The 22,975-nt window shown below is 48.8% G+C and overlaps 1 protein-coding gene across 1 annotated transcript in view; it reads right to left on the bottom strand.

The window, feature by feature from the left end:
• The window catches only part of NRP2 (neuropilin 2), a 118,041-nt gene extending 95,329 nt beyond the window's left edge, over positions 1 to 22,712 (bottom strand). The window contains exons 1-2 of the mRNA XM_056111614.1: positions 22,445 to 22,712; positions 7,489 to 7,666 (exon numbers count right to left, since the gene is read on the bottom strand). Coding sequence (XP_055967589.1) covers positions 7,489 to 7,666; positions 22,445 to 22,517 — 251 coding nt within the window. The 5' untranslated portion in view covers positions 22,518 to 22,712. The remainder of the gene's footprint in view (positions 1 to 7,488; positions 7,667 to 22,444) is intronic.
• Between the last annotated feature and the right edge of the window lie 263 nt (positions 22,713 to 22,975).

The raw sequence follows: 22,975 nt of genomic DNA, 5'->3' as shown, positions 1-22,975 counted from the left end.
AATGGCACAAGTCATTGATGTGAGGGTCTTTCCCAAATACAAGAAGAAACTCGTGAATCACGGAGAACAGTCACACTATGTGACTGAAACCACAAGCCCAGCTGGGGAAACCTGACCTTCTGCCCTCAGTTTTAAGGAAGACACAGGAGTTCAGTGTAAGTCCTGTGGATGTGAATGACATCTCTCCCGTACATGCTAACATGTGAGCTTAAACCAGAGTGCTCCCGGGGTTTCCCCAGGCAGGCCCCTAACCATGTGCTCAGAGACTGAAGAGACCCTGGTGGGGTGGAGCCTCAGAGAGTCCCCAGATATCCCACTTTTTCCTGAGCTTCATTTAATTGGGGTAGGGGGGAAATTATGGTCCATATCCAGTATTATCTCAGAGCTTACTCCTGGCTCTGTGCTTAAGGGTTACTCCAGGAGGGGGCTGGAGGACCATAACAGTGCCAGGGATCAAACCAGGGTCAACCATATTCGAGGCAAGTGCCTTAACTCTGGTATTATTCCTTCAGCTCCTTTCTAACATTCTGACTATGGCTGCCGCTTCCTAAAGGGACAGTTGTCTGGCTAGGAGATAAAATGAAATAGCGTTGCCCAGGTATACCTGTTTCCTGAGAAATCTGGGTCTGGATCAGCGAGTCACAGGTTGGCTTATACTGACTGTGCTGAAGGTTTCACTTTCTCTCCCCTTCTTGACTTTGGCACGTTGCTCTAGATCACCTGCCACACACATTCCCCCTTTGCCTGGATCCGAATAGGCTTTCCCTCCTCCTGGGAGCCTTCCCTGATCTCCACAGTCTAAGCTGCATCCTGGTGTGCTGAGCTCCCAGAATGTCCCGGTGCAGCATACACATTCTTGGCAGCGGCTGCAGAACACCAAGAACACCACAGGCTGCAAGGTAGGACATTGTAGTTCAATTCCCTTCTCTGCTGCATCCAAGAATGTGACCTCGGGACAGTTGATTAAACTTCTTGGAGCTTAAGTTTCTTCATCTGAGGAAAATAACAACAACCTCATGGGCATTTTGCAGAGATCTGATGAGACAGTACGACATACGTGAAGTCCTGAGCCACATGCAGGGCACATGAGAGATACTCCACATGTGGTCCCTTGAAAGTAACTTGATCATCAATAACCATTTTACTATTTTTTAAAAATTTGCTTCCTGCTTTCAAAGGCTAAGTCCCGTGAAGGCAAGGAGTATGCTTGCCTCACATCGTGGCAAACACCAGCGCCTTAAAGACTCTTTCTGAATGAATGCTCATTATTATTCTTGGAGAAAGACCAGACCGTGGGGGCAGGGAGATAGAGACCAAGAGAGAGCACCTTTCATCCACCTTGCCTTGTCCTTCTGCTGTCATCATGTCGCTTCACAAGACGAGTGGCTAGACAGCTCGAGCTGCTTTACAACCCAGGTCCTGGCCACGCTAGCTTATGTCCTGGCATGGCAGGCATAAAACCATTCCTGTGACACCATCTGTGAGCAGCTGCTTATTACGCCCCGGGCCTGGGGGGGGCACAGAGGCAGAGAAATGACAGTAGCCTGTGTCCTTGGAGAACTGACATACTCGCTACACGAGAGGATCACATGCCAGCAAATTGAGGGGAGCCACACTGCTCTAGAAGTTGGGAGTCAGGGCCCAGGACAGAGTCTTGGAGGAAACAAGGAAAACTGAGTGGATGGGGAAGAGAGAAAAGAGCTGGGGGCCATGGAAGGGGAAGGAAGTAGGGCTTGACCACCAGGCACTTCCAGGGGCTCACATAGATGTGAGATTGCCTTTGGTGGCTTGGCTGGAATCAAGGATGCTTCATAAATGCAGGTAATTTTTGAGCGCTTGGGAGCAATGTAGGGCAGCAGGGGGCTGAGGCCTGGTTTGCTCTCTAAATTTACCTGAGTCAGTTGATTCACCAGGGAAACTGCTCCCTTTCTGAAAGAGCCTCTATTGAGAAAAATAGCCACATCATTTAAGACCTAAAATCTCCTCTGTTCTAAAGTGATATTAAGAGCCCTTTGTCCTAGCAGCCAAATACCCCCAAATGTCAAGCAGAACCACTAGCAGGAACCCAGAGGGGAGGCAGGTGTCAGAAAAGGCTCTGAGGTCAGTGAAAGCCCCGGACTCCAGGTGCTGGTGCTCAAACCCAGTCCCTAGGAGAGCACCCCCAGCTCAGTCTGTAGGGAGCGTGGCGTACTGAAGCGGGTGTTGGAATCACACTGGCTTTAAACTCCCCAATGGGCAGCAAGACCTAATGAAGCAAAAGTCAGACCTCAAATCGTAAATCCGAAGAGGAAGCCTAGAGGTAGGCTTTAGGGTGGTGTGGGAATGGGAGAGTGGCTACCCATAATAGGAGGGAGGGCTAGTAAGAATATTGATTCCTAAGTGCCTATGAGCAAGATCAGACATACTGACACGGGGTCAGAGATAAAGAGTACAGGGGTTAAGGTACTTGCCCGCATGCGGCTGACTCCTACTCAAATCTCTGTCACCACATCTGGTCCTCCGAGTACTTCCAGGAGTGATCCCTGAGCACTGCTGGGTGTGTCCGCCCCCATGCCACCCTCTACACACAAAAATACCTCCAAACAATAAGAAACTGACACAGCAGCTAATTTTTTGCACAACTCTATCCACAAGACAGCAGCGTTGCAAAGAAGGTTATAATTATCACAGTTTTGTAGGTAAGGAAGCAGTCTTTGCCAATGCCAAAAAGTCAACAAGAATTCAAATCTATCTGATTCAAACCGGACATGACCCAGCCTCCATGGCAGAGTTTAGACAGAGAAGCCTGAATCATCAAGAAAAATCTGGCTCTCCTTAGCATCGAGTTTGCTGAAAACAACGGGGAAGTGTGGCTCATGAGTCAGCAAAAGCTTTATCAGAAGAAATCCCTTTTTTAGGGCGGACGGTGTCCGTCCAAGGAGTGCTCAGGAAGCCAGGGTGGGAGGCAGGGGCACTTCTGATTCCCAGCCAACTGGGTCAAGGGCACAAGCATGGAAGCTGCTAGTTACCTGCAGTGCAGGGGACTCCAGAGCCATAGTGAGTGGTACTCAGGGGACCATGAGGTGCTGGGAGTGGAACTTGGGTCAGGCTGTATCCCGGGGTAGCCACTGTACTATCACTATGCCCCAGAAATCCTTTTTTTAAAAAATGACTTTGAAATTTTAGAGGCGATGCTTTAGCACTGGCAAATCTCACTGAGTTATAGAATAATTCTTCAGGGCTACACCAGACATGAGGTATCATCCGGCTGAACTCACACATAAACTTGATGCTTTTCAGCCTCCCCCATGGGTTTCTGTAGCCAAAGAAATGTTCTTTCAAGTCTTCCGAGTGGTTTTTGCACTTCGTGAAACATGTCTGTCGAGATACCCATCTGGAAAAGGCCAAGTCTTGAAAGGACCCAGATTCCTGATGTTTGGTTTTATTTGGTGGTGCCTCTGGGCGGGGGTGGGGTGCCAGGCCCTGGAATAACTGTGTTCCGTGGGCAAGTGGGTGTTTTTTAAGAATGCATACATTTTCAATTTCAGAAAAGGGAAGAATAGCCAACATCGTGTGTGTGTGTTTCCAAAACCCGAACAGGCAGCTGCTGGCTGATGACTCAAGCGAAAGGCAGCAGTAGCTTCTTCACCAGCACAGGGAACAAAGGCACTGCTCCCTGCTTGCCCAGATGGCCCGAGGGCCTGCCCTTCTGTCCCTGGACTATACCCACATGGCAGTGAAATGGGGGCGTGCCCAAAGCAGCCTCCAGATCCTGGGGGGTTTGGGATTCTTGCAGTCGGTCAAAGGTTGGAAGACCAAGAGCCCCCTCCAGATGGGAGCTTTGGGTCTTACTGACTCAGACAAAGCTGAGGTTGCTGAGTGAAAGTTTCCAAGCAAAACACAAGTTCAAATGGAACAAAATTAACAAGCAATAAAGGTTAGAGGAAAATGTCTGTCTGGGTTTTCTTCGGCAATGACCTTGAGCTTTGGGATGCTTCCTGCTAAGGAATGAGGGTCTCTGCTCACAAGAACCATCCTCTATCTCAGTCCCTTTCCCAGATCAGGGGGAAAGCCTGGTCAGGAACCCCGCACCCAGGAGAAAGAGGTAAAGCCAGCTGACCACAGCCCCTTCTCCATCCTCTCTGGGGATGACTTTCATTAATTTTTCACTTTCTCGCTTTTGGTTTTTTTTGAAGGGGTGTTGCTGCCGTGTTTGATCCTCAGGACAGTTTAGGTAATTTTCTCAGATCCACCCTATGGGCCTGGAGGGCCAAATCAACTCAAAACATGCACGCAAATTCAAAGGAGAAAGGAAGCTGATTTCCTTTGATATTAAGCGCTTTCCAAACCCAGGAGCTGCCTTGGAAGGAAAATGAGAGAGGGCAAGAGAGGAGGAATGAGACAGAACTTCCAGGACCTTCAATTAGATTAATTGTTTCTTTCACAAGAAAGGGAAGGGAGGTGGTAGGGGAAGAGGAGCCGCAGACCCTTATTCTGAGTGCAAATGGTCAGGGTTGGCGGGGGCGGGATTGTGAAAAATACCTTGCAGACAGTTGGAGAGAACCAGATATGTCTTTCTAAATAGAAAAAAAAAAAAAGAAAAAAGAAACTAATGTGAGAGGAGATAAACGGGGAGGAGAGGGAACTAAGGATGAGGTTAAGTAGTTGAGTCTTGATCGCAAGAGAGCAAGAGAGCTTTTTTGACAAGTTGGAACTAGGGGAAAGAGACTTTAGAAAGAGGTGCTTTCCCCTGACCTTCCTGACTTCTGCAGCATGGAATGAAGGAAGCAGGAGAGAGACAGGGAGCGCCTTAGGAAGGAGCCAGAAGATAACCTGTAAAAGTTTCCAAGCAAAACACAAGTTCTGGCTCTCCCTGCTCCAATTCCCTGCAAGAGGCAAGTCTCTGTCCTTCTTACTGCCAAGGTCTGGCACCCCCATCTTTGGAGCTGAGTCCCGTGAGGGGACATGGTCCCCAGCAGCCCCTCGCAGGGCAGGAACATGCTTTTCTGGCCTTTCTTACTTCCCAACAGGTTTGGAGACATGTTCACGAATTCCCAAGTCTTCCCTGCCAAGAGCTCTGCCTTCTCTCTCTGCCGCGATGAATATACATAACATGACCTCTTAGCAACTTCGCTGGGAGATGCTGGCATAAGCAGAACAGAATTTGGCCCTCAGTCCAGAGAGGTGCTTAGTCAAATTTCTCAGAGCTCAGACAGACCCAAGCTCTCTGTATATCACGCTGTAGTTGGTGCCAACCTTCTCCAGCCCAGCCAGAGGCACAAAAACACCTTATAAAGAAACTAGCTATCTTAACAGAAATTCTTGTCCTCACAGAAGCTCACAGAGGGGAACAGGAAGGATGAGAGGCTAGGGTGTGTGTAGAACACGACAAAGAGGAACTTGGAGTCTTCCACTGGGTCTGGAGAGAGCTGGGATGACAAAGTCTGTCTTATGACTCCGTGTCATATGAGGGAACCTTTAGGAACGCTCCAGTTTCCCATAAACTAGTCTTGCTAGGAAAAAACTGTTCTCTGAGTGCAAAGAAAGGAGACCCAAGAGGACCCCAGGGCATGGATTTACTAAGCCTTCTAGTTCAGCAAGGGTGTGAGAGGCTGCACTTTCCATGAGACTCACTTGCTCCTTCAAACCTCTGCCCACTGGCCGATGATGCTCAGACTGTTTATTGATGAACCCTAAGGGCACATAAAGATGGGAGCCCTGGCACCTTGCAGGTGCTCATTTGCAAGAAGCCATGACTGTAGGCACACTCTTTCCTGCACTGAAACTTTCTTTTGTTTCTTTTTCTTTTTTTTCTTTTTGGGTCACAACCAGCAATGCCCAGGGGTTACTCCTAGCTCTGCACTCAGGAATTACTCCTGGTGGTTCTCAGGGCACCATATGGGATGCCAGGGATCTAATCTGGGTCAGTTGTGTTCAAGGCAAACACCCTACCCGCTGTACTATCTCTCTGGCCCTTTCTTTTGCTTCTGTGAAGAATGACTTTGGATCCCACTAGAATAAAGAGAGCTCACAATCTGGAGCTCCCATGATACTGTCTTTTCCTCCACTTATACTCCCAGGCACTCTGGGATGACCTGCTCTTTCCCATGCATGCCCAAATGTCTAGATGCCCAAATGGTATCTTCTGAGCCAGATATTTCCAAGGTGTCAAAAAGTGCTCTTTCGAGACCAGCCCAGTCACTGGGGATGGGAGGCAGCAGAGATTTAACATCTCTGTTTAATTTTTCTCAAAGGCAATATGGAAGTCCAAGTGGCACCAACTTCCCAGGGCCATGATGAGAATAAAATGGATTTTTTTTTCTTTTTGGGTCACACCCAGCAATGCTCAGGGGTTACTCCTGGCTCTGCACTCTGGAGTTAATTCTGGCGTTGCTTAGGGGTCTATATGGGATGCTGGGAATAGAACCCGGATTGGCTGCATGCAAGGCAAACGCTCTACCCGCTGTGCTATCGCTTCAGCCCCCTCCCCTCATTTCTTTTTTTGCTTTTTTGGGTCACACCCGGCGATACTCAGGGGTTACTCCTGCTTTGCACTTATGAAATACTACTGGCACTGCTCAGGGGACCATATGGGATGCTGGGAATAGAACTTGGGTCGACCACATGCAAGGCAAATGCCCTCCCGGCTGTGCTATTGCTCCAGCCCCAAACTGGAAGAGCGTTTGTCGACTAAATCCACCACACTTAGTTTTTCCCCCCTCTTGCTTGTCTGGGGCAGAAACCAAGAACAAGGGCGAACTGTAGATGTAAAAGCCTAGAGATTCAGACTTTCAACTCTTCCTGAAAGGAAACCAACTGCCACTTTGTAAAAGAACAGGCTGATCCTGCATGGCTGGACATACGGGAAGCCTGGACTAGGGGATCTGGCTACTGCTTAATGAACCACACTGATGGACTTCCAATGGATGTGTGGGAGCAGCACCGGATATGGGGAGACGTCCCAGTCAAGAGATGGGGTTCTGGGGTACTCATGACCAGTTTATGAAAAAAAAGAGAATGCTATTCTTTTATTTTATCCCACAGGGCAGAGAGTCAAATTTGGGGGCCATACCTTGCTGGGCTCAGAGTTTACTCTTGCCTCCACACTCAGAAATCACTCTTGGAGGCTCCATGGACCATGTGGAGTGCTGGGAGCTGCTCCTGGGTCAGCTGTGTGCCAGGCAAGCTCCCTACCTGCTGTACTTTCAGTCACCTCACCCCACCCAACACCCCTTACAACCTCCACCCCTCCTGCTGCAGGCTGTTTTTTCTTTACACTCTCCCCTGGAAGGCTCCTTCCTCTGATCTTTGGGGATCAACTGGGCCTTTCCTTCCCCTGAAAGAGAATGTTCTTTTGAAGTTCTCCTCTGGGGCCTGCATCACCATGGTTTCTTTCAGAGGACCCGGGGGCCAAAGTTGCCATGAAGGGTGAGGTGTGTGTGGAGGGAGGTGAGGGTCAGTGGGGGTCACTCCAATGCAGGGTAACACGTAACACAGGATAGCGCTTACTTGCAGTCATGCTTTTCAATTTCGAAGTGAGGGTTGAAATTGAGGACGATCTTCTGGTTGGGTTCAGGAGCATAGACGATCCACTCGCAGTTCTGATGGGACGGGTAATCCTGGGGGTACCCTGGGGAGGTGATATAGCCAGCATCTTTGGAATTCAAGCGACCTCCGCAGGGTTGGTCTGAAAGAGAAGCAACAACCCCAAGAACTTCAAATATGTTTCTAGTCATTTCCCCCTCTTATCCTCGTTTCTGTTTCTATCAGTGGCTGATTAAAACTGTGTCCCAGACCTTTTATGGCAGTCCAGGAGACTAACCTCCTTACTCATTCAGTGGAAGAGATTATTTTAGCTCATCCCCCAGCCCCCACTTACTCAACTAAACACACACACACACACACACACACACACACACACACCCTAAATGAAAATATTCCAGAAGACGGTCATAAATATTCCCAATTACATGCTTTGAGGTTAAAAAAAAAAATGAAGTCAGTACTAGCCTAGGCCTCCTGCCTTCCTCCTCCTCCTCCTCCTCCTCCTCCTCTTCCTTCCTTCCCCCCCCCCCCCCACCTCCTCCTCCTCCAAACCTTCATCTCTAGTTTGATCTCATAAATCCTGTGTGTGATTTGGTGTCTCGGAGCCCAGCCCAGCGGTGCAGCAGCCAGCAGCCAATGCTCCGGGAACTGACAATAGTGGTTTTGTGGTGCCGACCCACAAGAGAGGCTGGTAACAATTACAAACCATGCTGCAGAGGGAGCTCTTTTCAGCTTTGGATCGGAACAGACCCTAGAGGGTGATTACAGCTATTTTTTTTTTTAAAGAAAGAAAAAACAAAACCTCCAAACACTTAATTCCACATACACCACAAATTTGATTTATTATTTCGTTATACACCGAGTGGAAAAATCTGCGTTGAAGATTCCACTGGCTCTGACCTCAGAGTTTTGACAAAAGTGCTTTGTGCTGAGTGGACGCCTGTGATCCATACCCCCACCCCCACCCCAGTCACTTTTGCCAGGCTAACACCACCAGAGTGTGCTGCTGCTGCTTCTGATGGCCAACCAGCCTGGAAAGATGCTGTCAGAGGAGCAACAGCAGCCCATCCCCCACGCCCCCTTCCCAGGATTGCTCGGCTGGAGGTAAACAGCTTCTTATGGGCCAGGAGGGAGAGGGATTTTTGTTTTAAGGCAGAAAAGGTGGGTGATGACATTTGAAGAATCATCTATAGTTGAGTGTGCAGCTCTGCAAACCCCAGAAGAAGTTCCTGTGAAATGTTAGGGTGCTGGGCCAGTGTGTGTGTGTGTGTGTGTGTGTGTGTGTGTGTGTGTGTGTGTATACCTCTGTGGAACCAAGATGGGAGGGCACAAGAGACCTGGAAATATTCAGAAGCCTTTCGCAGTGTGCCTCTCTTAGCATCAATCACGGTTTAATACCGCCATCTGCATAGAGCAGCACGGGCCCGTGAATTATGGATGATGCCTCAGCAGCCACCTTCCAGTACCAGGGACTTGCTCCCAGGTCCCTCTTTGAGGGAAACGGATCCTGCCTTTTTTCTTCTGACTCTACAGGTGCACTCTACTGGGCCCCTGTCTGCTGGAGGGCCGCCCATCTCCCGGACTTCTGCTTTACATGACTGGCCTGGCAGACTGAAATGCAAAAGCTGGGCAGGCTGCACCTCAGCAGTTGAGCCACACAAATCCACGCCAGTAGCCTTTCAGGCGGCGAGCCTCCAAGAGCTCAAACTGTGCCTGTGTTGAACGGCCCAGAATCTAATGGATTCAGGTTCCATTTCCTACTGGGTGGAAAACAAAGGCAGGCCATTTCCTCTGGCTCGAAGAGCTCACATCATCCTCTAACTAATGACCCCCGCACCGTCCACATCCAGGAGCACAATGAGCCCCTGGCCTGCTGCTAGAGGATCCTCAGGCCCCTGAAGTGGGCTGTAACCCATCCGACTGCCCCCTCCCCACCATGATTCTTGGGGGGCACCACCCATCCATGCTGGGCACATCTGCCAACAAAACCAAATTGCAGGCCCTTGATCTTGGCTCCTATTTGTGAAACTGGACTTGTAGGGGGGAGTTTCTGCGGGATAGGCATGGAGTGGGGGTGGGGTTACTGGACACTTGCAGCTGCTCTTTCCAAGCCAGCAGGACAGGCACGTTTCTAAGCAGGTCCAGCTACTGGGCCAGTGTTTTTACTGAAAACCACAGCCCCCTGTCAGCAACTCACCTCATCCACATTCAACCACACTTGTCACTTCAGAGATCATCAAAGGGCCTCTGAGGTGGGCTTCGGCACAGGGTGACCTGACAGTTTGTGCTCTGAGTATCCCTCCCACCACCACCCCCCCCCCCCCAATTACTCTTGGGGAAATAACCTATCACCCTCAACTCCCTAGCCCCTCAAGTTCAAGCTTCTAGTAATTAGAACAGTACACATAATCAGCAGAAAAAAAAATACGGAAGCTTCCTTGGAGGAAGGTTGAATTTCTCATTCATACCAGGAGTAATCATTTCCTCACTTACGAAAAAGAAAATCAAAACACAAAGACAAAATCTATGTATCTATCCCCTAGCTGAAGGACAGCTATATGTGTTTTCTGCATTTAAAGATGTATTTAACCAACCAAACACACAGGCGTAACACATCTGTTTTGCCTGTTCTTTCTTCATCTAAAGAAAATCAAGCTATTTATTATAACATCTGGGGATTCATTAAAATATTGGCTTTCGTTGAAGGTGGATAACCTTTCCAATATCCAAACATTTATAGACTCACATTCCCGTTTGGCTGGCACTCACACTCAGAAACACATACAAACATAGACATGGAACATACATCAAGTACATATACATATTAGAAATTCGCACTTTTGTCCTTTCCCATTTTCACACCCTCTCATAAAACATCACACATCATTTGTACAGACACATATCCACCAAGAAAAAAAAATACTAGAATCTCTGTCCCTATTTTTCTTGGAGAGAAGCAAATACTTGAAATGCATCAGTAAAAATTCTAAAGCAAACACATTTAATCCTTCGACACCTCTTCTTGATAATTGCTCTTCCATTTCCGGATTTGGGGATCATTTATTTCTTAAATACAAACACGCCTCCTACAGAAACTAGCTTAGACTTTCTGCTGAAGAGCTATCCCATCCATTACTCTGGAGGTCTCTATTCAATTCCCAAAGTAAGGAAATACTCTCTGTCCTTTCAGAGGGAGTCCGGGGCCTCCTCAAAGAAGAGTTGAACTCAAGGGCAAATGCCTTTAGGCCACATCTCCTAGGAAGGGAAGTTGTCTCCGTTGAAGTTTGAGCTGAGCCAGTTTGGTGAGTTGACAAGGGACTTTTTTTATATGCAGCACTTGAATTCATACCTTTCCTTTCAACTGGGGCAAAGTGGGCAAAGCAAACCCAGGTGGTTCCAATGGTGCTCCTTCATCTGGGGCGTGGGATGGGGGGTAGAAACCTGAGCGATGGGCCAGTTCAGGCCAGATCAATACCAGATAGACCCAAAGATGGGATTCCAGCCTTACCTCCAAAGCCATGATTTGACCTAAGAGGAACACTCAGTTCTAAAGTCACTCATTTCTGATCCCACGCCCCACTCCCCAACAACTATTTAGATATGATGATTCGAAAAATAAAACAATCCATTATCTAAAACCCTTGCCCTGCCTCTGGCTTTAATTTGGGGGTTTTATTGTATCCTCCCCTCCTAACACCCCCCACCACGTGCCTGGGCTCTGCTGGTGGCCCCAACACTACCGCCTGGGGGACAGCTGGCTTGAGATCAGGCACAGGGATTTAGTCTCCATCCACGTGTAGTTTTAAGGCGTTCTGCCAACTCCAGAAAGACACACCCTGCCACATAACCCTAATATGGCACATCACTGTTCCTCGGTCAGATTTGATTTTTAGGAAGTATTGAGAAATAATTTTGGGGAAAAATTCTGGTTTGCCTTCAAAGGAAATTCAACTGGGAGTTATTTTAAAGGAACAGCATGCGTATGATTTGAACTTGAAGACAGTATTTGCTAAATACTAGCCTAGCCATAGTGATGATGGTGGAAGGTTGTGGGGGCTTCCCCAGCAGTGTTCAGGGGGCCCAGGTGTCACTCCCAGTAACACTCACATGCGCAGACCAGAGGTTTGATGCCAGGGCCTGGTGATGCAAAGATGCTCAGCCCAGAGGGGCACCTGGCCTCAGTCTTGGTTCTGGGGAGAGAAAGGGCATCTGGTACAGAGGACAAACTCCAGCTCTCGGACTCCGAGCAATCTTCCCATCCCCAGTAAAGGTTTTGTTTGTTTATGGGTCACACCTAGTGGTTCTCAGTGCTTACTCCTGGCTCCTTGCTCAGAGATCATTCTTGATGATGCCAGGGATTAAACTCAAGTTAACTGTGTGCAGGGCAAACATCTTACCAATAAAGTACTATCTCTTCAGCCCCCAGTCAAGATTATTTTAAGTTTCTATAGCAAATGGTTTTTAAAGAATCAGACTGACAATCACTTACTTCACAAAGGACAGAGAGACTCCAGGAGCCCCAGGCAATAGCCTGTTGGCAGTCTGTGGTAAAAGAACAGATTGTCCAGTTTAGATGAACTGAAGGAAAAAGTCCCTGGTAAAAAACCAGGGACATTGAGGGCTGGCTTAATGTGAGAGGTGGCTAACAAAAGTCGGCCGTGGGTAACCAACCTGTTTAGGAGGAGGAGGGTGAAGTGGAGGTGAGGAAGTAAGAGTTGACCTTAGAAAGAGTGGGGTGGGAGTGCAGGGGTTGGAGAGGTGGTGCAGGAGGAAAGACACTTGCCTTGCCTGTGACTGCAAAAGATGAGACCTAGGGGAAATCCGCAGTAATGCATAAGGTCCCCCTAGCACCACTAGGGATCACTTCTGAGCCAGGAATTGCATTACCAGGTGTGCCCTCCTCACCCTCCAAAAAGAAGTGCGGATGTGTCACCTGGATTCTTAACCTGGAATCACCTTGCTTTCTAGACTGCAATTCAATGAGAGGAATGAAGTATGTGTGCAGTTTTCAAAATTCCTTTTTGAAGTGTTTGTTTTCCCCTTGACCATCCTTTCCCCAGAACTCCAGATAAGAGGCTGGCAGATAAGAGTGGTGCTCTCCTTGGGTGCAAGGAGAGAAGATGTCTTGACTATGTAGATTCAGGCTACAAAGACCTTCCATTCCCTCCTAGAGAATACTTTGGAAATAGGTTTGAGCTCCCCGGAACTGTAAAATGCGATGGAAAGGAGAAAGTAGGAGTAGAAGACATCTAGCTTTCATTCACACCTGCGGGCACCTAGTAGAGAGAACCAGACTCATTTCTCATGAAAATCACCCACTGTATTTACTTTACAATGTATCCTTAATCCACAACATAATTCCATCTGAAATTTCTATGGCATTGTTTCCATTCATTAGTAACAAGGCAAAGAAGAAGCACTTTCTGCAGCTTAAAAAGAGAAGGTTTTCACCTTGCATTTCTAGGCAGCTCTGTGTTCAGTCCAACCCCACAGCAAGCTGTGAGATCTTGAGTTTTAATTTTTCCTTTATGCAAGAAAGTAGTGATAAAGGTCAGTCCCTCCAAGTTCTAAAATTTAAAGCTTGTATAATGTGGGGTGGCTATTACCATTTATTAAACCCCCAATTAAAAAGATTCTCTTGGGGTTGGAGAGATCAAACAGTTGGTAAAGCACTTGCCTTGCATGAAGTCAACCTGGCACCACATAAGCTCCCACCAGGAGTGATCCCTGAGCACACTGCCAGGAGTAAGCCCTGAGCACCAACAGATCCAACCCCAAACCAACCAACCAACCAAACAACCAACCAAACAACCAACCAAAAGCAAAACCGAAAAACTGAAGATGCCCTACCCTCCTAAACGTTCATTCAAGGTGTTACTCCTGCTTCATTTCATGGGTGTACCAGAACCAAGAACTCAGGGACTCTTTGGTTGAACATGTCTGTCTTGCATTATGAAGAGTTCAAATGTCTCTTTTAATCACATTAGCTCTACTGACGTTAGTTTCTTTTCTTAACTCAGTCTGTGGCTGCGTATTTATAAATATTATGGACACACAGTTCTGCATGTGAGCATGTCAACAGCATCAATGCCTGAAAAGGAAGACCAAAAGAAGTTTCTTCCAAAAATCCTTCACCCACACCAGCTAAGTTCTTTGCTCCATGTTTTAACTAAATTTTGCTCACGCACCCTGGTTAAGCTGCTTTTAAAGAGTTATTTCTGTGAGCTGAGGCTGGATTTTGTTTTATTCAAAGCGACTTCAGCCTGTCACAAGACAGTCTCATAAAGTCTGCATCTTGGCTTAGACTGGGAAGAAATGAGCCAATCCATCAGCGCAGGAATGCAGCTGTTTGACCACTTCCTAAGGCAACTGGGAAGGGTTGCAATCTATTCAATTTATGGGGCTGGGTGGCAGTGAAAGATGCACTCCTGAAGGCAGAGCAAATGGAAATCCCTGTGAACTTTTGCAAAGATAAAGTTCAAAATCAGAAATGGGGAGCCACTGGGGAGGGCAGGCTGAAGCGACTCAGCAGGAGGGGACTGGAAAAAAGAAAAAAGAGTTTTTGGCAAGAAGTAGACTCCCTCTTCTGAACCCCCGCTCCACCCCCATGAGTTTGCCCCAGAGAGCACTGGACATGGGGTCTGCAAATGGGGCCTTTGGAGAAACTCTTTCCTTGAATCGGGATTCTAAAAACAAACCATCATTGAATGGTTAAAATGCAACTTTGATGCGATTACCTCTCCTGACCTCGAATCCTGCCACCTGTGGTAACCTTGTTATTTGTCATCTTATATCATAAACAAATGCAATTCCAATAGGGCAGCCAATATAATATCATTAGTTTATATTTATGTCCGCTCTTTTCCAGCCCTCATTGCAAATGCAATTTTGATGCCATTGATGAGAGATCTGGGATTACAATTCCTGACCGTTTCAGCAGACATTTGGGGGAGGAAATAGAAGAAGAATTCTGAGGTCTTCAAAAATCAAAGGAGGAAAAAAAGGTAATGTAATATATTTTTTCATTTATTTTGATTAACTGAAAGCCTAGGTTGCGACATCAATGGCTCCCCATTGGCTAGTAAATGAAATCCAAACCCCTTGGCCTAGCAATTTAGGCCTTGCATTGAGTCCAAGCTATTCTTTCCCACCTTATTTGCCTCCTCACATCCTAAGCTGCTGCTTCTGACTGTTCCCCAAGCCCGTGTATTTCTCTGTCTTCTCCTCTCCTGGCCTGGCTTCCCTGGTCTCCCACAGCAGGAATAGGCTTTCCTGCCCACTGAGGCTGAAGTTCTTCAGCATCTCCTACATCTTTTAATGTGTGTAAGGGTCCAGGACAATCCAATCAACTCTGCTGGATCATCTGCTATGAGATGCTCATGAGTCCTGTTTGATTCCCCCTTGGAGAATCTTAAAGGAGCAAAGCCAGAATCTCCCAAAAGTGAGACCCAGCGAGGTTTGAGGAATGAGTGGCTTAACAAGAGACTGAGTGATAGACCACAGAATCCAAGAGAGACTTTGCTGCTTTTCCAGCTCTCTCCCTTCCTTCCCAACCATAGCTGTTAGTGAATGCAAATATTTTTTAGTGATGAACTGAGAGTGTTAATAACTAGTCTGGGATAACAGCTGGTGAGAGGTCAAAGGAAAGCTAGTAGGGATGAGGTGTCATAGGACTTCCCAGCCTCAGAGAGGGTATTTACATTTTAATTTTAACAATGGTAAACTGACTTCATCTAGGGGGTTTCTTGTCCCCTCCCTCTACCCACTCTTTCTAACTGCCCCCCCCCCCCTGCAAATTCTTGCCTTTTATTTTCAGTAGCTCCAGGAAAGTACATATTATGACTGCATCACTAAACCATTTACTGGTTCCAGATTGTCTCTTACTGGGTTTCAGCTCACTTGTCTCTACTCATCCCTCCCTACTCCACTTCCCCTAGGTCTCCATATGCCTTTTGGGCACATCTGTTTTATTTTTCACCCTTATCATGCAATTATTCTTACCACTCGGTTCAGTAATTTGCAATTCCCTTTATCTTCTTCGCTGAAAGATGGACCAGAAGCTGGATCTCTGGTTATCACTGGATCTCTGGAGGCCGTGAGCATGGTAACTGAGGATGGGTGCATTAAAGCAGGCTGGAATTCCTGCCACTGAACACTACAGGGAGAGCTATCCTTCTGTGACTCCTAGTCCCCATCCACCTTCCCCCTCACTCCTAGATTAGATCATGGCTCTTTTATGAAGATCCAGAGGGAAAGGGCATTATTAAGTGTCTTGCTGGGTAAAAGTTATTTTGTCTTTATAATCACTTTTTTTTTTTTTTGCAGTCAGCTACTAAGGGGTTATAATGCTACAGCAGAAGTTATCAGAGGTTGGGGGAAGGACACCAGTAATAGTGTTCCCCCTGAGGACACCTTCAGGGATAAAGGATGGAAGAGGAGGAAAGAAGAGGTTTTTTTTTTTCTTTCTTTTTTTTTTTAATGAAGTAATTCCAAACAAGAACACTGAATGAAAGTGGAAGAACAAGGGGGAGGAAGATGCCAAAAGGAACCATAAATCTAGGTGAGAATTCAGCAGGTTCTCTGAGGGACAGCACAGAAAGGGCTACTCTGACACTTCTCAGCTATAGGTTCAGTTGGGTAGATGAAAATGAATAATTACTTATTCCAAAGCCTCATAAAATCACATAAACTTACCACAAAGGTTATGATCATGAGAAACAGTTAACCCCACGACAGCTGTTTTCAAGATTCAGTGACTTTGGGACCAGCTTAAAAGGTACAAAGAAGCAGTATTTGAAGTCATCTGACTGAGAGAGTGCTATTATTAACAACTGTATTTGAAAATAAGGAAACTGAGGTACAGAGAACCAGAAGGATTCTGGATAACAAGGGCAAGTGGTGGAGCTGGATTTCAATCCAGCCATCTGGTCTAATGCTTTCAAAGCTAAGAAGTTCTATGATGGTCTCCCCCTCACCCTCACCCCCCTAAAAAAAATAACCCCAAAACTTTTCAGTGACTAACTTATTTACTGACATTTCGGGAAAGACAAATACCGGGATGCTTTGAAAACTCCTTTTTCTCTGCCCATGCCAGTAATCTGTCTACGTGAACAATGAAAGACGTGTGCAGGGCTGGGGTGTGAGCGGGCTGGAAGCACTTAACACCTCCTCTGCACACACATGCTACTCTGCTTCCCTGCCATCCTGCGCCTGCCCCCCCCCCCCCCCCCCATGTCCTGGGTACTTGAAAACCTGGATGTAAGCTGGGAAGGGGGCAGATGCTCAGGTCTAAAACCATGTGTCTTTGCATTGCGGGATTTTTTTTTTTTTTATTGCTGACAACTCCCATGGCTCTCCTTTTCCTCAAACCCCACCCCCTTCCCCCATCCTAAATGCCACGTTGTTATTGTTCTACTGGGTAGGAGCAGCATTTTCAGAAATGGGGGATTTATTTTTATAGCACAGCTGGTCTGCCAAAGGTCACATAATTTGGCAATGTTCCCAGTGGTTAAAAATTAATTTCTCCTTATTAATACAACCAAGGTCCCTTAGGATTGGAGCTCAGCCTTATCTAAACTTGACAGCTTCCTAAACCTTTAGAAGATGCTTTCTCCTGGAGGACCAGCCACACTACAAGGCCATGGTGTCCTGGAATCTGATTCTAGGTAATGAAATTTAAGCCCCTTGGCCATTTCTCATCAAGGAACATAAATCTGTGACACAGCACTACAGGATCTCAGAAAGGACAAATTTCCTCACTACCTTCCAGGAATGGGTTAACTTTTTAAAGAGGAGCAAATTCCTTACCTAGAAGGAAGAGTACAAAGACTAACTTATGAGGATCAAACATAAATACCTCTGCCACCCAAGGAGGGTGCCTCAAAGATCATCATAGTTAACAATGGTCAGATGATAGAATGCTTCAAACAGGTTAGTGAAAATATCAATTAATGTCTGGTGGAAACTTTCAAAAATTCCACTCTAGTTAGACATGAAAATAGTAGTAACACTCCATTCTTTTCAAGTTTTTTAAAAAGTAAAATCTCATCATTATTTCTTAAGGCCTTTCCAAAGGGATGCTTGGGAAACAGATTCTGAAATTCTTTACCAATGAACCTGTCAACTTCGAACTGTCTCACATTTGGGCCAAAGTCTGCTCATGCTTGAGATTGCTTTAATGAGCAGTGGCTTGAGATGGAAAACACCAGGCAAGGTCCTCAGCATCGGCTAGTCCTTGGTATCTTCTCCTGGGATCACTAACTCTAGGCCCTCAGAAACTCCCCCCAAGATTTCCTTGCATGAATCTCACTGGGCAAAAAAAATCATCATTGAGCTCCTAGCTTTTTCATTACCACCAAGACAGGAAGCAGCCTTTCTGGAGAAGATTGTGGCCCTTCCACTCAACAGCAGGGAAGGAGATCCATTTGGTTGACAGCAGGAGTCCTGTCTGGATCACTATGAGATCCTTCCAATCACCTTATTTTGCCAGTTGGGTGCTCTGGGCTTAATTTGAGGTCACAAAATGATATCAAAGTCCCAACCTGCCCTGTTGCTTAGATATTCACAGTCCCACCAGGCACATCTGGGGCAAGAAGGGGCTTGCCCTTGAGCCCTCCTGGGTGGCTCTCTTCTTTCCACCGCGTTGCACTGTGTGTTCTGTTGGCAACTGGTAGCGGCTTTACTAGGTTGCTTATGGGGCAAAGTTTACTGGGCACCAAATGAATGCAGGCAGGAGTGCCAACCCCAGAGGCAGGTAGTCTGTGTAAAAAACCAGGAGTATCCAGTTTTGCTTGCAAATCATTTTGCCTGCCTGCTTTCTAAAGCGACATGCTAAAAGTGAAACCCTTGCTCCCGCCCTTGCCTGCACCCTCCCCTAGCTTCTCATTCAGGATTAGTCTGAACCCAGACCTGTCTCCTACAGCCAATTTACACCTCTTATCTGATCACCCAGTCACAAGAGACACAAGGTTAAATCGACCCCGTCTGCTCCTGTCCATGGCAATGGTGTTAAAATCCAAGTACAGGATCAAAGGTGTGTGTGTGTGTGTGTGTGTGTAGGGGTAAAGTGTGGGCTCTGGTTAGAGTGTTCTAGAGTTCTTTTGGCTCTAAACGATGTGTCTGGGAGGTGGGGCCATTTGGGCTGGGAGTTGTCACCAGTTAAAGAAATCTATTGTCAGGGCCTGAATAATTTCCTGAGTAAAATCCAGTCCCCGTGCGCGGACCAAGGTTAACTCTAGCAAACCCGAGTTCCTCGGCAGGCGCAGCTGAGGAAGGGCTAGCGCCAGGGGGCTCTGCTCTCCGCTAGAAAACGAAAGGAAGGGCGGGAGCTGGAGGGAGGAGGCAAGCAGTGAGCACCAGCCAATAATCCTGAGAGTCAATTCGCCTTCCCCCAGAAATTCAACAGGAGCCGCAGGAACCGCGGAGCGGTCGGGCCAGACCCCTCTGAACTCAACCGGGAAAACAGCTTCCCACCCCACCCCATGATTCCCGGAGGGGAGGTCGGTTTACTGCATCCCTTGCCCCGCCTGTTCCAGGATTTTGGCTCTGCGGGTACACCCCCCTTTACCCATCCAATCCGGCCTTCGCCCCGCAGCCGCTGGGGACCTCGGGGGTTACACTGCGGCAGTCAGCCCCGGGCTAAGGGTGGAGGGCGGCCGCTTCTGCACAGCTCCAAGGGTCTCCGTTTACTTGCGTTGATATTAAAAAGAAATCAATCAGTGAGAATTCTTTTGGCTCGTGTGGAAATTTAAAAAAAAAAAAAAAAAGCAAAGAGCAAGGGGCGGCGGGGCATTGGAAGGGAGGCGGCACTCGCCCGCGACTCTGGAGGTTCACTGGGCGGAGAGAAGCGCAGCTGCGGCGACTTAACTTTCGGGCACCGGGTGGCCGGGCCGAGAGCTGCTCCCGTGGGGTGTCCTGTAGCCCGGGCAAGGCTGGATGACTCAGAAGCGGCCAAGGAGGATCAGGCTTGCGCCGTGTGTGTGATATGTATATGTGTGTGTGTGTGTGTGTGTGTGCGCGCGCGCGCGCGCGCGCGCCTAATACAGTGCCTTTGGATATCTCAGCTCACTTTCAGCTGCGTAGCCTAAATAAATCGATGCGGCGTTAGAGACGGGGTTAGGGAGCGTTGTGGGTAGTAGGCACCATGGCGCAAAGCGTCCCCGCCTCTCGTGGATGGCCCCCGCGTCGATGCGTGCTCTTCACCTGTTGGGGTTCCGTGGCGGCGTTCGGGCGCGCCACCAGACAGCCCAAGTTGCGTGCATTCCCGCAGTTCCCACCAGTGACTTTTTCCCTCTCTCTCTCTGCGCCCGCACCCCGGAACACCCACCCAGGCTACCACATCCTCAGCGCTTCTGAGCCGGCTCTCCCGGGGACCGTGGGGCAATGCAAACGCTGCGCAGAGTGGAGCGCAAACGGCAGGAGGAGGGGGGCGCTCCGGGCAGCCCACCCCCACCCCGCCCCGGCGCCCACCGCAAAGCTGCCCAGAAGTCCGAGCTGCAATGTGAGGGGCGCGGCGGCGGGTGGGGGTTTCGGCGTGACGGGCAGAGTGGGGCGCCCAGCATGGACGCACACGCGGCCACGCGCCAAGGCCGCCAATTAATCGCTCCGGTGCTCCCCCGCATGCACCTTCCGCCCTCCCTTTACCGAACCCTGTCCGGGAAAGGGTTTCCCGTCGCCGCCGCGGGCTGGCCCTGGCCCCGGGCGCACATCAGGGTGAGTCAGAACGTCTACTGGGCCTCGCCCTTTGCCACCCTCTGCCAGTTCCCTGGGTGCCAGTCGGCTGCTGCAACGTAGAAGTCGAGCGGCCCGCGGCGCCTTGCGAGCGGTCGCCTTTGGCGGGGTGTGGGCGGATAGGGCGAGCTGAAGTGCAGCCATTCTGGGCAGGTCCCAGCCTTGCAGCCCACCCAGCGACACTCAGCCGGGCTCTGAGGCTGCCCGGGATCTCACTGCGGTGGGTGGCCAGTCCCTGGCGCCCTGCGTCTCCTGAAGGAGTGACGCAGCGCGGCCCGGGGGCTCCGGTGAAGAGGGGGCTCTGCAGAGAGCGCGGGAGGCAGGTGGCAGAGCCGGAGAGGGTCCGAGCAGCGGGTGTCCTACACACTCCGCGCAGAGCTCGGGGACAGATGTGCGAACATCTGGGTAGGAGATGGTCCCGAGTCTTAGCGATCCCGCCCGCTTCTCGCAGCACACAGAAGCTGAAGTTGCATGCGTGTGTGTGTGTGTGCACGCGCCCGCGCGGGGAAGGGGGGTGCGCTCGTGTGCACGCGCTCGTGTGCCAGGGCCTACTAGAGTCCTGAAGACAGAATAGACCGTGGGCATCCTTACCGCGCTCTGCGCCCCTGCGCACATACAGACACACACAGCGAATCACACAAACATGCATAATTTATGCAGCATCCAGTTCTGTGGGAGGTAATTTAATTTCACTTCAAGCTGGGAACTTAGAATTAAGGCAAGAGGTAATAGGGAGATGCTGGAAGCCTCCCCAGGTGGGTCCTGCGCCCATGGCTTTAGACCCTTAGTAGCTGCCCCAAGACCAGCTAGAGCCTAGAAGGCACCACCAGTCTGTGGATGGGGGGAGCAAGGGCATTCCTATCTCTTTCCTACCAAGCAAATAAACAGCTAAGCTGGGAGGGGGTGTGGGGTGGGACTGGTGGATGGGTTGAGGGGTGAGAACCAGAACAGTAGGAGCAAAGCTGCCCCTTTAGTCAAACCAGGCTCCCCCTGCTCCACTAGCCCGCTGCAGTGCGGGAGAGGCCCCCAGGAGGCTGCCAGGAATGAGCCCTACCAATGTGGCCATAGCTCCACAGCTCCACCGTTGTTTAAGGGTGTCGGAAAAGGACAGCCACTCCAGAAAGCCTGGTCTCCTCTCTTCCCCTTATTCGCCCTCATGGAGTTTCCCCAGTCTCCATCACCTGTAGCAGCTTCTCAGTCAGAGCTAGAACATTCCACTCAGACACTGTTCTGTGCGGGGAGATAAGCTGGCTCTGGAGGATGGTGTGGGGAACGACAAGACAAGCCTCACTGGAAACGGAGATCCCATGTCAGGGAGTGTACCCCTTGCCAGCTCAATCCCCCAGCCAATATTGGTCCCAAACTGTTTTGGGCCTTTTGGTGCTTTTATCTCTGCAGTCTGTCCACACACCCGTTTTGGCAGTATGTTGAGAACAAATTCCTCTCAAAAGTTTCTAACCACTTCACAAGAGTGAGTGACCTCTGAGGGCTACACAGTTTAGTTTATCTAATATTATTTTTGAAAAGAACACTTAATTTTTATTCCCAGAAACACACGAGTTTGGAAGACACCAGGGCACAACCAACCAACCACCTTAGTTGCCAGCAGCGCCCAGCCTCAAGCCCCTAGCTCATCTACCAGCCAACTTGCTCTCTGAGGCTGAGCCCTATGATTCTGAAGTGTATTCACATTCTGCAAAGACTCCACAGCACTGGAAAATCCAAACTAGCCTCTGTCTTTCCCAAGCCCTTCAGTTAACATTGCTCAAGATAGCTAAGTGGAGGGAATGCAAATGATTTATATTTTGCTGGCTAGGTTGAAGAAACTCAAGGGAGATGTGTTCTGCTTCAAGACAGGAAAAAAATTTCCCAAAAAACTGTAATGCAAAGGCTTTGTAGTATTTTTAAACCTTTGATTCAGTCCATATGTGACATCTGAACACCGCCAAAATCTATGTTTCAAAACACACACACACACACACACACACACACAGAGCAGGAGAGAAAAGTTGGGGTTTAGCGGTAGTGGTGTTGTAGTAGGGCAGGTTAGGGGTTCTCTTTAAATTATTCAGTATTGAGGGAGTCTCTGTCTATGCCATTCTGGGGCGCCCCCCTTCATTAGCAGTCACTTTTACAGGGAAAAGCATGTTGAAACGAAGAGAAAAAATAAAAACCAACTTTCAGGACTTACCTGCTTGGCCTTCCACTTGGTGTCCCGAAAAGTGGAGAGCTAAGAAAACCCAGGTGAGCGCAAACATATCCATGTTGGAGAAGGTTTTTCCGAGAGAAGGATTTGTAGGTTTCTTGTAGTAGAATTATAAAGTCTTTGTATTTTTCTCTCGCTTACGTTCTTCCTGACAGTGTCTTCAGTTAAGGATACTAATAGCGAGGGTTTCCCTCCGGAGGGTCCTGGTTGCCCGTCCACACCTTTATTCTCGCTGGCTCCCCACCTCACCAGGAGGAGGGCAGCGCTGGGAAAGCGGCAGAGAGGGAGCGAGCCGCGCGACCAGGGCACGGGTTTCCTCTCTTAAAAACAAAACGCCTGTATGTCCTCTCCAGTTCCTCAAAGTCTTTCCTTTATCCTACAACATCACGCATGTTTTCCGAAAGCCAACTGGGGGGAGGGAAAAAAGAACACCACGTAGGAATAATAAAAGGAAGAAGAAGAAGAAAAATCAAAGTCAAGACTTGCCTGGGGCATCACACGGCCCCCAGGCAGCTG

This window comes from Sorex fumeus, unplaced genomic scaffold (genome assembly GCF_029834395.1).
Source record: "Sorex fumeus unplaced genomic scaffold, SorFum_2.1 ptg000014l, whole genome shotgun sequence".
Classification (NCBI taxonomy): domain Eukaryota; kingdom Metazoa; phylum Chordata; class Mammalia; order Eulipotyphla; family Soricidae; genus Sorex; species Sorex fumeus.
Note: the sequence above shows the minus strand (reverse complement) of the source record. Positions and strands in the feature narration are given on the sequence as shown.